Source organism: Poecilia latipinna, unplaced genomic scaffold, assembly GCF_001443285.1.
Source record: "Poecilia latipinna isolate Pla-1442-1.1 unplaced genomic scaffold, P_latipinna-1.0 Scaffold114, whole genome shotgun sequence".
NCBI lineage: Eukaryota > Metazoa > Chordata > Actinopteri > Cyprinodontiformes > Poeciliidae > Poecilia > Poecilia latipinna.
Window position 1 is genome coordinate 747,077 of NW_015112730.1, and position 16,819 is coordinate 763,895.

The window sequence follows — 16,819 nt, forward strand, 5'->3', positions numbered from 1 at the left end:
TATCCAGCAGGGTTACATTATGTGTAAAAAAAACAAACAAACAAACAAAAAAAGATTTTAACATGTGGTTTAATTTCTCAGAATATTAAAAAGGATGAACTCACTTGTTCATCACTGGATTAAATGTGTTTCTCGTCTGAATCCTCTCAGCAGCCTGTCAGGTCTGACTGATGTGACAATAAATTGTTCATTCCATTAATCTGGTCTGGTCCTTTACTTAACTTCATACATTCATAATTTGACATAAATTCAGTAAGTTTGATTCCACAGCAATCCTCCTGCTCAGCTGAAAAACACCATCTCGGCTCTTACATTCCTTATAGGCCAGATTTCATTTAATCTTTTTGTGGAAACAAAACAGAAAGAAAAACAGAGTGTGATGTTGCTTTCATTGATACTGAGGATTGAAAAGGAACTCCAAAAATGTGTGTGAACATTGTTATGCTTTCCAGAGGTACATAAACAGAACCAGTGTTCGACTCTTTAAGATTATATTGAAACACCACCATTTTCTTAGAGTAGAATGAGAAAAACATGACATGTGCTAGTGGTTCTAAACAAATAATGATATCACTGATGACATGCTAACAATCAGCTCAGATATCTTGCTCATCCAGTTTTGGCATCACATTTATCTGAGATATGTTTCTATCAGTTCACATTCTCATTTAAATTTGAAATCCTTTGCTTGTCTTTGCACCTTACATATAATTTTTGAATGACTGTCAGAACATTCCACACATGTGTTTAAAGGAGTTTGTATTGGTTACATCACCTACTGCATTTTAGAAATATTTTGCTCATATATACATTTTTAATCCTTTAGACCAAAATGAGGACATTTTCAAGGATATTCAGTTTCAATGTTTTGTTGCAGAGCTGCAGTTACTGGTGAGACCCACAAAAAGATGTTCAGTTCTTTCACGGTTTGCCAAACAAATTCTACACCAGCCTGTGATTGAATAAACCTGGGCAAAGGTGCCATGACTGCCCCTTCTCTCACCCCATTTTTCATATCTGTCAAACATAACATCACTGATTTGTGAGGCACATTTTTGTTTGTGGTGCTCTTCCGTAATGCACTGAGTAAAATTAGTAAGTTTTTTTTTTTTGGTGTTGCAGCTTCAATTAGGACCAAGGAGGAGGAGGTTTGATGTGATTAGAAAAGGCACCAAGAGATGTCTCACTCTTCAACATCACTGAAAAACATTTTACCCTGTCATCTACTGTATGCAGGCCTCCTGTCTGTTATACAGGCTGCTCTCTGAATTTCTGCACATTTAAGATAAGATTCTTATCTTAAAGAAACTTAAGATAAGTTTCTTTATCTTAAGATAAGAAACTTATAAGTTTCTTATCTTAATTAACTTAAGTTTATCTTAAAACATGCTCTTCAACATTTGTGTCCTCTAAAACTCGCACTTTGTAGTGTTGTTTACTTATAATTTCAATGCCTCTATTTTAAAATCCACAGGAAATGCATTGTACTATTAAATGTAAAGTTATTTTATTTTGAAAGCACAACCGGAAGTCATTTCGACCGCGCTGGATAGAGGAGCTGGTGAGGTACTCAGCAGCACTACCACAAACTGTTGGAGCATCTTGCCTGAAGACAAATAAATGAAAATCCCAAAATTTGAACAATTGCTTTCTGAACCCTGGTCGTTACATTGTGGATAAAATGCGGAGTGACTGTCCGCTTGCTGCTACGCTGTCCGGGTACCAGCGTAGCTGCTAAACGGAGCTTAGGTCGGGTCAGGTGGCAGAGAACACATGTCACCGTTATCGCTGTTTGGTTCCAGTTTCGGGCAGTCGGATCTCTATTTCTCTGAACGTTGTTAAAGCCAAAATAATGGGCCGCCGTCGATAGGAATAGCTAGGGCTGGTACTAGACCTGCGAATGCAGAGAAATGATCATTTCGCTCGGAAGAAACGGGTTACTCGGACTCGCTGTCGGAGCTGCAGCCAGTTTGGGGTTGATTGGGCTTCTAATTTACAGAGAGCGGAGCAGGAGAAGGTCTCAAAGGCTGGAATCTAGAGGCCAGTCAGCTGCAAGGCTGCCTGACCAGGCGGATGGAGCGGCGCTGTTCCAGGAGCCCCTGGATGCTCAGGGTAGGTTAACTTCACACTGCCCCCTGCTGTTCAGATGCTGACATGTCTGCTTCTAAACTCCTTGAGTTCAGGGACTTGTTCTTGATAGACATTTTTGTATGATATTGACAACTAGAATAAATATTTCGAGAGCTAATTTGTCCTAAATTGTGTCAGAACTTGTGTCGGAACGACACAGGTTATTATTTTGTCATTTTATGTCATTTGCAAATGTATTATGAAACAATTACGTTTTTCTTGTCTGGAGGATATTCATGATCTATTACCTCCCCAATGATCTATCAAACAATTATTTTTTGGAGGAAATTAATTAAAGTTCTTAACATTCTTTCAGTTTGTATAAATTTATTTATTTAAATCAGCCTTTTCAAGTAAGTAGTAGCATAGGATTTCCTCCATTGTTTTTCTACTCATGCCTTCACAGCATTGTGTTAGAAGTGAATGTTGAGCTAATCGTTCATGTTGCTGCAGCATAAACAGGAGTTAGTTTGGGCAATTAAAAAATTACAGCTGCACCGATAAATCAGCCCTGATTTCTGTCATTTTGAGGGATCGACGATTGGCCTATAAATTCCATGTGAAACTGATCTCATTTATAATTGCAAATGTCTGAAACTCGTTTGCAGGTGCTGAGCTGAAAATCACCCACTGTCCCCTTTAGCTCTGACTTTTCAGACAAAAATAAAAAAATCACTATCTGCCAGAATTTACAAGTCAGGCTGTTCAAAGGTTGGTGATTGGCCAGAGAACTCTTATCAGTGCAGCCCTATTAAAAATGCTAGAGGCATCAGTAAAATGTCTAAAGTGCAGAGACAGTCAGAGGATGTGTGTCCGTCCCCAGAGATGGAGGCCCAGCAGCAGGCCGTGGCAGCGGTGGAGGCCGTGGTGCAGGGTCTGTCCCCAGAGCAGCAGCTGGAGCTCCGGATCCAGCTGGACCAGGTGCTGAGCTGCGTGGCCTCGCTGCGCTCTGAGGTGGCCGAGCTCCGGGGGGGGCTGCAGGGCATCGCCCTGCAGATCATCCAGGATGTCAAGTGAGTGGACTCACCAACTTCCCCTCCTAGCTGTTCTGTTTGGCAGTATGACCCACTTTCTTCAGCTGGGATCTGATCCACGCTTGGCGCTTGTGATGCTGTGTGTCCTGTACTCCAGACTGAAACTGGGCTTCTCTGGCTGCTGTTTTCTTTCACACACCTTTAGAAAGGGAGTGGAGGACAGTCAAAGGCTCCGACGTCGTCGCCATGTCAACAGAGAGCGGACCGACTCAACCAGCTCCAGTTCTATCTACTTTACTGCCAGCCAGGATGTGGGCAGCACCAATGAGGAGACCAGCGAAGGAGGGTATGTCGTCCCCTCTCACCAGGCTGTCAGCAGGGTGCTTCTCTGAGATGAACACACATATATATATATGTGTGTGTGTGTGTTTCAAGCCTCTTCAGTCTATTTTAAAATAGCTCAGTACTGTAACGAGTAATGACATCTTTCCCCTCCGTTGGGGGTGCACTGACCCAGACCAAAAGTGTCTAAATGAGTAAAGAATGAATAAATAAAGAACATATTGAGTATTAATCTCAACCTGACTGGGGGATTGTTGGATCCTGTCTTGAACGTAGCTTTAAAGTCATGTCTTCTGAGAATCCTGTGTTGGGAGCTGTGCAGCATGAAGTGCTTGTTTTGGGCCTCAGGTACTCCACGGCCTACGCTGAGTCTGAGTACACAGACCGCGATGAAGATGAGCCAGAACCGGAGCCAGACTCTGAGGAAGACGAGGAGGAAAGAAGCTGTGCCACGGTCCTCACCCTCCGCCAAGAAGACTCCCAAGAGGAACAGGAGAGGGAAGTTGAGGAAGAGGAAGAGGAGGAGGGAAGGCTGTGGATGGAGGCAGAAGTTCCTCACGGAGAGCTGGCTCTGCTTTTGGCTCAGAGTGACATCCTTCACACTGGAGACGCTACTTTAAAAGCAGACGGCTTTCAGCTGCTGCTGGACAACAGAGCAGAGGTGAGTTGCTGTCTGTCCATGATGGACAAAATATGTCCTCACAGTGTGGACAGGAGCTTCAGCTGACTGAATCTGCTCCTTCAGTGTGTCTGAGATTTTGGGAGATTGATAGATAAATAATTCCCAAAGTTTTGAATCCATTAGGCTGTAAAATGTCAAATAGTTTTCTCTGTTGCTCATGTAAACTAAAAAGTATTTGTATTCATGATAATATCTGAGGTTTTGAACTGTCTCTTCATCCTGCTGCAGTACGGAGACAGCAGGGACTTCCTCTGGAGACTGGCTCGCGCTTACAAGGACATGTACGAGTCTGCCAAGGACAAGCAGGAGAAGTCCAGCTACGCTCAAAAAGGTGGGAGCACTCACACACTCACACACTGACATACTCACACACGCAGACACTGACACACTCACATAGTCACCCAGACATTCTTGCTCCAGACCAGCTTCAGTACCAGGCCGGTTCCAGCTCCGGCTGAATGAATTGTTCCCAGGCCTCTGCAGGCTGAACGTCTGGATGCTGAGCAGGGAACAGTAATTTGGTTCAGGTGTGCTGGAGCACAGAGGTATACAAACGTTTTGCCATGAGGTGCAGGGTCATTCATTCAGAAGCACTCGGGGGACCAGACTAAATATTTTTTATACCAAATTAAAACAGCTAAAAACTAAAAATGAAAAATCAACAAAATTGTTAGCTTTTTGTGGAAAACGGATCTGTAAATCATTGTGGATACAAAATAAGATTTTGCATGATTGCCTTTTGAGACTGGTCCACAGTTTCTCGGTTTCATAATGTGGGATGTATGATTTGTGTTTGAGTAAAAGCAGCTTGATGCTTGTGGTCTGTTCACTTCAAAGAAAAGATGAAAGCAGAAATGTTATTAATAAATGGGAATCTATTTTTTACCTCGTATGTTTTTTTTTTTAAGAAGAAGATGTTAATTATGTGTAAATCATCTAACCTACATGATATAACATGTCCATTTGCTTCAATCACCTTAAGCTTTCTGGCCAGGTTTGCTCCATTCTGAAACTGAGGTCATGGGACCGCACAAAATCCTTCAGAGGGCCGCAAATGGCCCCGGACCGCACTGTGAGCATCCCTGATCTAGGCCTGTAGGAATGGAGCTGCCCAGACCTGACCAGAACAGAAACCCTAGGTGACCCCAGTGCCACGTTTTTCTGCTCCCAGTCAGGATATGACCGCATTCTGTGGTAGTGATCAGGAAAACATCTTTTTTAATTTTTTTTTATTATTATTATTTTAGTATTTGACATGTGGATCAGTGCTGATCCACATGATGAGTCCTAAGGGCCATAGGACCCTGCTGCCCTGCTGCTGCTGTGGGTCCATCAACAGGCTGCAGGACAGCGCCCCCTGCAGCCTGGAGCTGGTCCATCCACACAGAGCTGATCTGCTCCATGTGACAAATGAAGCTTGCCTCTGCTTTCTTCTTTTTTCAAAACTAATTCCATCAAGCCGATCAGCTAGAGACAGTGAGACAGTGTTGGACTCATTGGACAGATCAGAATCATCATCATCATAGAGACTTTTGTATTAACAGTTGTTGTGTGCAGGTCGGGAGGAGGCGGAGCTGGCTCTGAACTACAGCAGCCTGGATGCTGAGAGTCATAAGTGGTAGGTCATCAGCAGCAGACAGTCAGTGTCCTTCTAACTCCGCAGTGTTTGCATCCTTCATGGATGTCTTGTGGTCGTGTTGTCAGGTTTGCTGTGCTGACCAGACTTTCCTCAGAGCATGAGAGCATGCACAGCAAACTGAAGAGCGGCCACATCCTGAAGGTACAGCAGCCGCCCACCCATCTGTAACAGGGCTTTAACAACACTGAACCACATTAACATACAGATATAAAAATGAGTTTAAATACTGATTTAGTAGACAGCAGAGTGTTTTATTCCTCTGATGATAGAACTCTTTTGAAAAATTTCCATTAGTTTTTCATAAAATGATTAGTTTTTGTGAAGCAAAAACGAAGTGTTCCTGGTCCGTCCATGGCTGAAGGAGGGATGATAACAGGATCTTAATGTATTGGAGTTTTCATTTTGCACTAACAGTATACATCATAGTTAATAACCATTTTCTTCAGTGGTCAGTTTTTTTTTTTTCATTATTATAATGTCCCAGCTGATGTGTATGCAGACCACAGACAGTCAGAGTTGTAGATTTATTGCTGGCAATCAGTTTTACTGCAGGAAAACCTCCTTGTTTCACACACTGCTGCTGCAGACAGCAACTCCTGCTCTCCTCCTGGAGACCATCCGCTGGCCAGTCTGTGTTTAACTCCGTCTGTCTCCCAGACAAGCTGGTGACTTAAGTGCTGCCTGGCCAGAAGAAAAGTCATGTTTCCTTCTTTTCTTCTTGGAGAGTATAAAACCGTATCAGATGTGTTCTGCTCACCAGTGTCTCTTCTAGATGAAGCCAGTAAAGGAGCCACAGCTGCCATGAACTTTTACTTAACATAGAAAGTACTCCTGGATCAGTGTCTTTGGGTTTCTGTGTGTGTGTGTGTGTGTGTGTGTGTGTGTGTGTGCGTGTGTGCGTGTGTGCGTGTGTGTGTGCGCGCGCGCGCATGCACGCATGCATGCTGGCCTTTCAAACCCCCAGTCAGTTCTGGATTGGTTTTCATACAGTGCAGTTGGTTGTTGCAGACAGACAGAAGGGAGCTGATGTTCAACTAATAAATGAAGCCTTTGAGATTTTTTCTGGACTTTTGCCAAACAAGAACCCTTTTCTCAAAGTGTAGTGTTTTTGCCATTAATATATAGATGTAATTTAATTGAAGCAGTTCTGTGTTGTTTCTCTGCCTGGTCCATCCAGGAGCATCTGGATCGAGCCTTGGCCCTCAGTGATGATGACCCCGTGTGTTACTACCTACTGGGCAGATGGTGCTACGAGGTGAGACCCATCACACACTGATGGAAGCCTCCAACCAACCTGTGTGTGCTCTCTGATGTGTGTGTGTGTGTGTGTGTATGTGTGGGTGGGCGTGTGTGTGTGTTTGAATCCAGAAAAACTACCTTAGCAACTACTTGCTAAGGTAGATTTAATCTCAATAGACTCCTATTCTTCCGACCTGAGGATACTTATTTATACTTACCTACCAACCCCGAATAGGATTATCAAGTTTATTTACTTTGGATCAAGATTATTAGCTCTTTCTTCTTTTTCTCTTTCCTTTGGTTTGTTATTTTGTTTGTATTTCCTTTTGAATCCTGTAAAGCACTTTGTATTGCCTTGTTTCTGAAAATGTGCTATATAAATAAAATTACCTTTACCTTTGTGGGGGTGGGCTGCAGGTTGCCACATTTGACTGGTTGGAGAAGAAGGCTGCTGCTGCACTGTACCGGACCGCCCCAACCGCCTCCATTCATGACGCCCTGGAGAACTTCCTGAAGGTTGGAGCTGCTCTTCATTCTGAGCTCCAACTGTTTGTGCAGTGGTGTAAAAACATTTTGCCATGAGGTCCAGAATCGTTAATTCAGAAGCAATTGGGAGACCACAATAAATATTTTTTTTATACAAATTTTAGGAGAGCCTTGTTGTGCCTTTTAATTCTATTTGCTCCAGATAAAATTAAAACAATGAACTGATTAGCTTTTTGTGGAAAACATTCGAGCTGAGCAGATCAACACATCTGATGGTCAGTATCTGAACACTTGGGACACATAGTGGTGTTAAATATGTATCTATGAACATGTTAACCTTGTGGTTTTTTTACTCATAAAAGTTGGAGAAATATAGTATTATTGGCCTATATAGCTAATAGCAGTTTGCCACCACAGCAATTAGCTGCTTTTCTGTTTTTACTTCTTTCAGGTTTTAGGACATCCAGAGGAAAACGAAAAGAAAAAAATCATACAAACGAAAATTCCACTGACATGTCACATCCTTTCAGAGCCAGGGATGGATTTTTTTTCTGAGCCAAGATTTTGAGATTTTCTTTATTTTTCTTTTAAAGCAACAAGAATAATCCTGAATAACAATAAATTAGTCTGGTTTATTTCCCTGTGTGAACAGTAAGAAACAAGATAGAGATAGCTATCACAGTTGTGTATTTTCAACAAATATCAATAATGTTTTATTGTTAATTGTGGTAAGGAGAACTTCTAGATTATAATCCTGGTTTACTATAAATCCTAGAGATCTGTCTTCATTTGTCTCAAGTCACTTTAGTGGGATTAAAACCAGACCTCTATCAGTTACCTGAAATACTTTGTTAGATATGCTGAAAATTAGTTGCCATTTTGACTATTTCCTGATTTGCAACTGGATCTGTCTGGTTAAATTGAATAAGTCAGTTCATTGTAAACATGGAACAAATGAAAGTCACATTTTGACGTTTATCTCTGCCAGTAACAGAGAAGTGTTTATTTCTCTCTGTTTCTATGGTGACCTTCATGTGTTGTCCTGCAGGCGGAGGAGCTCAGGCCAGGATTCTCCAGGAACGTCAGGCTTTACATCGCCAAGGTAACTAGAAATTCCCTGAAACTCAACAGCTTGGATCAAATCCAAATGCAGTAGTATACACAGGTGCCTTTATGATGACATTAGAGAACTGTAAAGCTGCTGCTGTTTTGCTTAGTGTCACAAGGATCTGGGGAACATCTCTGAGGCCACAAACTGGACCAGGCTGGCACTGAAGATGCCCACAGACAATGTAAGATCCTTCTGCATGTGAACACATGCACATTTCTGTCTGCAGTTCTAAATGTTTGCAGATACAAAGCAATTATATACATTTAGAAGTCTTGTTTCATTAGAACATACCTATATTCCCATGCCTCTTGGCCAGGTCTCCTTAACAAACAGATTTAATCTCAAAAGACATCCTACTACAAGAATGGTTAAATAAAATGTGTTTATTTAAGTGATACTAAAATGTAAACCATAACTTTCATCTCATGTCTTCAGGATGAAGAAGCATATGAACTGGAGGCTCATCTTCAGCTTTTAACCGACAAACAAACAAACTGACAGTTTGGGAACTCTTTCAGATGTTTTCCTTCACTAATAGATGTCTCTCAAACTATCCTTTTTATTATTTTATGACATGTGGTAAATTCTCTAGTAACTGGTCTATTTTTTTGCTTGCTTGGGTTGTATTTATTGATTTCACATCTGTGCGTTGCATTTATTGATTTTATCTTTATTGCAAACTTTTCAGCCCTTCAGTTTGTTCCCCTCTCCCCCACTCCAACTGCCAGTCTAAGAAGCAGCAGGCTCACCTGACCACTACACCCATTGATGCTACTGCAGCATGTTTGCCTCCAATGACTGACTAAGGGCTCAGTAACAGATTAGCTGATCTCAGAGCAGCAGCAGGTTTCTTGGTTTTTGAGTGTTAAAGTCTCAAGAGTTGCAGCTGCTGCCAGAAAAGCTGAGAAACTCCCTGGCTGTACAGCCTCAGTGGTGCTGTGACCTTTCAGACAGACGATAATCCATGTTTTCACACTTTAAGTCATTTATTGATTTACATGGTATTTTCTAAACAAAACCTGCATCGTGGGAACAGAAGATAAGCTGAGCAAAAAACCTTATATGGTGGCATCTCATTTTTACATAAAGCTAGAAGAAAAGTCCTGTTTTCCTTTTGCTCCAGCTCTGTTCCATCTTCACAGGTGTTGTTCTGGAAGAGCTCATTTCTAATACAATAATAACAAAGCATCAAGGAGGATACAGTAAAAATCAGAGCTTCTAATTTAGTTTAAAATGAAAATAAATCATGGACAGTTGTTAGAGGTGATGCTCTGGCTCTTCCAGTGTTCAACCTTTGCAGTAATAATGTTTAGTTACATAAGTATTTACATTTTTGGATTCTTTTTGTCTTATTTTCACAGTGACATCATTGCACTTACATTTTTTTTTGTTAGCACTCAGTGAAAAACTGATCATGTTATTTCCTGTAAATCTGAATCAATATTAAATTTTAATGAAATGAAACTGCTTGGTTCTGAATGAGTTGCCAGTTTATTAAAGGATCCCCTAACACACTGCTCAAAGAATTCAGAAATTTAGCTATGGAGGGAATACGGACAGAACAGCTTAAGGACAAAAACACTTTAAATAAAATTTCTGCCTTCTTAAGCTAAACTTAGATACACAAGCCTCATCAGAATCTCCAGACAAATATTGTCCATTAGAAGTCATTTGTTTAGGTCTCTCAGGTTACATTGTCAGTACTCCATGAAGGTCTTGTTGCTGATACTCATCATGTAACTGAAGAATGTTTAGATTTAATATGACCTGATGTCCAGGCAGTAGACATTTTCTGACTGTGATGAACAGTCAACCAACCATGAGAACACTTTACTCTAGCTCTTCCTAAGCTCACTACAGCCCCCTGCTGGCCCAGGGCTGCTCAGTCCTTGGCATCTCCAACGCCATCTGCATTGATTGCAAACATGGCTTCAGCCTCCGGCAGGCAGGGGGAGTCGTAGATTTTACAGATCCTGGTTTCTCCTCGGCCCTTCCTCAGGTACAGCCTGGACAGAGGAGAAATGGTTGGAGATGGGGCTGAGGAGTAAACAGTCTTATTTAGAGTCAAACACACCTCGTGGTGGAAGCATGTGCCAAAATGTTGCCACCAATTGGTTTCTTGGGATCTGCTGAAAACATGGCTGCTCCATCGACCTGTGCCACCACTTGGTTGGTTATTACCACGGCAACTCCAAACTAGAGGGAAAAAAGAAAGACAAGTCTCACTTGTTTGTGTTACAACAGCTGCTAGGATGCCTGGCTGATCTGTATAGGCATGATCAACCAACACATCCACTACATCAGAAAATGGGGTTGGGTCACAGAGCTGCGCTGCGTACCTCATCTGCTAACCGGAGCAGCATGCGGAGGAACCGCCCCAGATGCCCCTGCCTGGCCGACAGCTCCCCTCTGCCTGAATAGTCTGTCCTGTACAACGCGGTGGCGCTGTCCACGATAAGCAGGGCATACCTGGAGAAAATATCAGTTATACTAAGGAGTTCAATTGAAATGCTTTGTGAGCATATGATGTCACTGAAGTCAAAATATGTCAGTCTTAATGATGCAGACTTTTGCAGCGGATCATAGTTCAGATATAACTGAGACCACTGCTGACCTGGACTCAGCCATCATGGCAGAGGCTTGATACAGCAGCTGAGTCTGGTGGTCTGTGTTGAAGGCTCGAGCGTAGGCCACGTTGTCCAACACGTCGCTACCCACTAGCCCATACCTAACCTCAGCAAATAAAAGACAAGCAGGAAGGGTTCGAACACTTGACATGTTTAAGTACATTAAATAAATAGATAAGTATAAATGTGTTTACCTGTCAGCTACAGCCAGCAGTCTCTCTGGTCTGAAGGTTCCTTCTGTGTCGATGTACATTGCTTTCCCTTCTCCACCTCCCTGATCAATTGGCAGCTATGGACAAAGGAAAACCAGCTCCTGTGAACAAAACTCTTCACACATCTCCATGTTCAGCTCCTGATCAAACAGGATGCTACCTGACAGGTAACGGCCAGCGTGTGGCACAGCTGGGTCTTCCCGGTCCGAAACTCTCCAAACATTTCTGTGATGGAGCCCGTCTCGATCCCACCTGCACAGGAACAGAGACTCAGCATGGTCAGCTTCCCTCCCAATGGTGTAGAAGTCACTTCTGAGAGGCAGTCACTGGGCCACACCCTGCAGTAATTTGTCCAGCTCCTTGGAGCCAGTGGAGATCTGGATGATCTCTGCTCTCCTTTGGTGGAACTCAGTAGCGGTAGTGAAGCCCATCGGCACCAGTTTGGCTGCTTCTGCCTACCAGGGACAGAACCAAGCACACCAGTGAGAGAGAAAGTAAAGAAGTGCAGAAAGTACCAGCCATGAATTCACCATTTTCATTACTTAACCATTAATTCTCTGATGACTATAATACATTCCTAAATAATGCTCTTAAACTTAATACGTGGAAAAAGCTCTGTGCATCCTTATCAGCATCTCAGTGAGGAACTATTTCACAACCCCAAGTCCATTCATTTCATTTCACTGGAGTGGGCAGAATGAAGTAATCAGAGTTCTTTTAATGCACACAATGGAAAACAGAAGATTTCAGCTTATAAATGAACTAAGCTAAATAAAAGTACAGTTTTAGCTCGTGTAAATGAAAGGATAGACATTTCCTACTAAAACTTTGTCTGCTTTGGCTTCACTGATGCCCTTGATGTTGAGCAGCTCTTTCTTGGGTGCATAGGCCACTGCTTCTATGGTGTGGAACCCTGCATCCTCCAGCTTCTTGATGTCGCTGGCACTAATCCCACAGTGCTGCAGGCAAAAAGACAACATCAGCATCCAGCAGGGTGCAGGCCCACCAGTACTGAAATACAAATGATTTATTTACAGACAACACTTTAGACACATTTGTAGCATGTCTCCTGTTGACATTTACTTGACCTTCCTTTTATTTGTGATGTTACCCATCAAACTGCAGGCTTGCTTAGACAAATGTATTTGATGTCATATTAAATCCAAAGTTAAGACAAGTTTATATGTATGGCATATTTCAGCAACCAAGTAGTTCAAAGTGACTTACATGACAAATCATTTAATAACTTTTAATACCCCCCCAAAAAAATCAAACTAAGCTCTAAACTATGGCTGATAACTTATCATAATATAAGTGTTTCATATCCGTAGGTATTAATAATTATTGATTTTAAATATCTGAAATACTGTCAGGCTGGTGGCATGGTCTTTCCTGTTTTATCCAATTTTATCTCCATCTCGTTTATTTTTAAGCAGTTATGAGACATGAGAAACCTTAAGGTTAGTCAACAGGTTGTTGCTAGGTAACCAAAGAGAGAGTTAGTTGATGCCAAATATTCTATCAGATGTATTATCTGTTGGTATTCACCTCGTGTCTCTGTCACTGCATTGTTTTTGCCTTACTGTCCAGCCCTAGTGTTAACTAAATCAGCACATCGAGCAGTCGGGATACTTTACCTCCAGTCTGGAGAGAGGCTGTGGGCCGTAGTTCTCCTCCTCCTCCGCCTCTACCTCCACTCTCGTCTCTCCTCTCATCGCCATGACAACACCTGGCCAACAGGGGTCGCAGACAAGTTACTGTCAGTTTTGTACTATAACACAGCTGCTCCTTCGGTTTTTTGTGATTTCAGAAAAAACACCCAGCTTGTCTTTTCTAAAGAACTTCTTTACTTGCCGGTGTTCTGTCAGATTAAAATACGTTGTGACTGTTAAATATCATAGAATTGTTATTGTTCTTTTTACTGTGTACACAGTAAAAACACTACTGTGGTGTAGTGTTTGGACGCAATTTAGAGCACATTAACAAGGTGATAGTTCCTGTTTAACTGTACCTCCACAACTTGTACTATTCTGAAGCGTATTTATTCCGCCACACCGTAATTATTTTAATACTTATGCAATTGTTTAGCCTAGCGTTAGCACAAACCAGGTGCCTTCGATATCTGATTATTTCCTCTTCTTAAAGCTGCTGCCAGGCCCGCAGAGTGGATTGACAGCTCAGGTTCGGACTAGTTCCTAAACCTCCTTACCAATAGTCGGTGTTGAGCTAAAAGGAAGCTTCCATAGAAAGTACCTGCAACGTTTTCTGCCTGATGTCGGCAAATTTCCTCAAAGCTCCCGCGCTCAAAGCAACGATTAAAACGTAATGACGTTTTACTTCAACGTCTGTATCGTCAACAGGAACATATGGAAGAAACCTTTCAAAGTAAAAGTGAAAATAAAATTCAGAGTAAAAGCTTTTAGACTCAAAGTTTTAGCTCTCTGGAGACTTCAGTATTAAACCACTTGATATTTAACTTCAGACTGTCACATGTTAAGTTTCACAGTCAAGTCATACAGTGCTTTGCTTATCACTTTTATTTCTTATCAGTAGTAAACCGTGATATTGCTGTAAATGCACAAAAATGTGGATGATGTAAAGAAGGATGGAAGTAATACTCCGTGCTCGATGGTGAGCGAGAGTTTCCCTTGAAAAGACCTGATCAACCTGTGGTAGACTCAGTTAGTGTGGGTTGGACGGCCGGTAGAGGGCAGTATAACCTTTTGTTGTAGATCTGATGAGTTGTGAATAGGACAGACTGATTTTCCTCCAAGAACGTTTCAATAAAATCTCTGGCATGACACAGACTCAGATACTGCTAACTGAGTTACTTCTTCTGAACCTTGCTTTAATATGTTGCCTTATGTAAAACATGCTATAGTTCTGGTGTATGTTGTAATGTTTTTGCTTTATCCGAAATACTAGTGCTTCAATAATTTATATTAAATTGCCATATGATTTTTACAACTTTTTGGAATGAAATTCAAGCCCTTCTCTTTGCAAAGTTAGCTTATGCTTAAAGCAAGTAATGTTCTCTTTTTGTTTTTTTGTTTTTTGTTTTGTTTTGTTTTACTTTTTAGACACTACAAGTTCTTATTTGGTTTTATTGAATGTTTGAACTGGAATTAAATCTATCTATTGTTCTGAAATCCCAGAGTTTATTTATTTATTTATTTTTGGCTCTGGATTAAAATGTTATTCTAAATAAAGCAATTTTCCAGACATTTTTGATTGTTTACACAAAACTACTGAAATATCTGTTAAAGACTCATCAGTGGAGAATGATGTAGCCATACTACACTTTACATATGAAAACAAAACAGAAACGAAGATAACTGTTTGTGAATTACTTAAATCACAGTACAACAAACATTACATTTGGTTCCATGATGCTTTGGACTTTAGTTGTGTTCAGTTTGCACATGTGTGCAAACTTTTTAAAAGTCTTGTTCCTCTGTATAGTTCCTCTTTGAATTTGATAGTCTGGTTCCTTCTGTGAAATTTGATGTAATTAACTCTATGCTCCTGCTTTTCTCTCCCATTTTCCTTGTTGTTTGAAATCTTTTATATTTTGAATCATATTGTGCTATGTTCTGCCTCATGATTGTTTAGATTTCATGTTTCTATGCTTCTTTGTTTTGTGTATAACTGTGTATAAATATTAATTGTGTATAACTGGGTCGAGATGTGCAAAGAGTGTGCATCTGAACACTTGTAACAACAAGGCTTCCTTTCTATGATTAATGAAGACTGTTTCACTTTGATAAATTAAATATGCAGATGTACTAGCCTAGATGCTATTATTAATTTTTAGCTAGTTTTAGTTAGCTCATTTTAGCTTTACATGGGTTTATTCACACTGTATAGGGTATTTTACTAGATTCAACTCAACAGTTAAATACTACATATCACTAGCAAGTTGTAGGTCAACTTGCAAGTGATACCATTATTTCAGCTAGCTGTAGCTATTTAGCTCATTTTATCTTAAAAGCTGACCTAACTGCAGAGGTTTGAAAGCAGTGTACTGCAGCGATTTCTAATAGTCTTTGGGTGGGATTTTTGAATTGACTGAAAATTTTCACTCCTCTTAAACAGTTTTTCTATAAGCATTTTTCCAATTTCTTGCATTTCTGCAAGTTTTTTTATGCAATTGACTTCAAATTCTTCTGCACTTTTCACCAAACACCTCCAGCTTATAGTATTTACTCTGCATGTCCGTAGGAAATGCAATTGTTTTCTAGTTACAATTGTAATATCTTGTATTTAATTTAGCAACATTACATGAGCCTTCATTGACTTTTATACATTGCGAGAGCTCACTTTTCAATCAAGCAGCATAAATTCCAATTTAGCTGAAATACGTAGTTCATCCATGTGTACATTTAATTTCATATCCTCCAAAATCAGCATAGCCATGCAAAGAGTGGCAAGGGGTCAGTGGTGTATGACTCCTGAGCTGTGTGATGCTGCAGCAGTACACGATTGTAATGCCCCTGGCATCTTTATATGACAAGTTCAATTTACTGCAAATGCTGGTGTGTGAGCACACAAGCAGAAAAATTGAATTTCCCTTAATTTATTATGACATAAGTCATCGGTCAGGCTTCCTTTTATAGCTTTATAGGGTAATCCAGACAGAGGTGTGTAGCTTGGTTGTAATAGTAGTGTATGAAAAAATTACAGTGTGTTGCTCGCAACTAACAATGATTACACTATTTTGTAATATGTGGTCTTTTTTGGCAAATCTTGTATTACAAAAAATGTTAATAAAATGTGTAAAAGGGTAGCTGAATGTCACTTTCGGCCAAAAGTCATTCCATGTCCTCTGAGATGGAGGGAATCATTGCATTTAGTCAACAACTTTAGAAAATCTTATTTTTAATTAAACTGTGTTAACTTTTCTTAGGAGCCAAAATATATACATAGCATTTATCTGGGTCACTTGTGAAGCTAAACCTACTCTCCGCATCATGAGGTAGGAAGGGAACACGTAAGAATAATTCTGCTGAACACAAGCAGGACAGTTTGATAAACAAAAAAAAAATCTCCCAAACATTTTACATCAGACATATGACAATATGTCTGATGTAAAATATAAAGACAAATTGCTTTATATTGTCTCACAGAAACCTGACTTCAGCAGGATGATGATATTGGTACAAATGAGTCAGCTCCTAATTATTCTAATTTTCATGTTTGTCCAAATGCTGGGTGAGGAAGAGTAGTAAACGTACTTAATCTTCCAGTCAGCTTAATTAATTAATAGTGACACTTCTTTTCAGTATCTCATTTAGCTTTCCTCGTCCAATTTGCAAAGTATTAAAACAACATCTGCACTGAAAAAAGTAAGCTATAGAATTTACCTAATAAATCTGAG

General features: G+C 40.6%; 2 protein-coding genes across 4 annotated transcripts; one reads left to right on the forward strand and one right to left on the reverse strand.

Moving 5' to 3' along the window:
• The first annotated feature begins 1,511 nt into the window (after positions 1 to 1,511).
• rmdn3 (regulator of microtubule dynamics 3) lies at positions 1,512 to 10,063 on the forward strand. Of its 2 annotated transcripts, none has more exons than XM_015028134.1 (12): positions 1,512 to 2,112; positions 2,954 to 3,143; positions 3,262 to 3,450; positions 3,795 to 4,107; positions 4,357 to 4,459; positions 5,686 to 5,746; positions 5,833 to 5,908; positions 6,945 to 7,022; positions 7,424 to 7,522; positions 8,541 to 8,594; positions 8,710 to 8,784; positions 9,039 to 10,063. In XM_015028134.1, the coding sequence occupies exons 1-12, from the start codon at positions 1,911 to 1,913 to the stop codon at positions 9,099 to 9,101; spliced, it is 1,503 nt and encodes a 500-aa protein (XP_014883620.1). In that variant the 5' UTR covers positions 1,512 to 1,910; the 3' UTR covers positions 9,102 to 10,063. The 2 variants fall into 2 exon arrangements, with proteins under 2 accessions (XP_014883620.1, XP_014883621.1); XM_015028135.1 differs by having other exon boundaries at positions 3,310 to 3,450.
• A 12-nt stretch (positions 10,064 to 10,075) lies between these two features.
• Positions 10,076 to 13,984, reverse strand: LOC106944858 (DNA repair protein RAD51 homolog A). Of its 2 annotated transcripts, none has more exons than XM_015028136.1 (10): positions 13,696 to 13,984; positions 13,080 to 13,171; positions 12,264 to 12,401; positions 11,780 to 11,897; positions 11,603 to 11,694; positions 11,425 to 11,519; positions 11,218 to 11,331; positions 10,943 to 11,072; positions 10,678 to 10,799; positions 10,076 to 10,609 (listed from the first exon to the last, which is right to left on the reverse strand). In XM_015028136.1, the coding sequence occupies exons 2-10, from the start codon at positions 13,161 to 13,163 to the stop codon at positions 10,486 to 10,488; spliced, it is 1,017 nt and encodes a 338-aa protein (XP_014883622.1). In that variant the 5' UTR covers positions 13,164 to 13,171; positions 13,696 to 13,984; the 3' UTR covers positions 10,076 to 10,485. The 2 variants fall into 2 exon arrangements, with proteins under 2 accessions (XP_014883622.1, XP_014883623.1); XM_015028137.1 differs by lacking the exon at positions 13,696 to 13,984 and adding an exon at positions 13,652 to 13,676.
• Between the last annotated feature and the right edge of the window lie 2,835 nt (positions 13,985 to 16,819).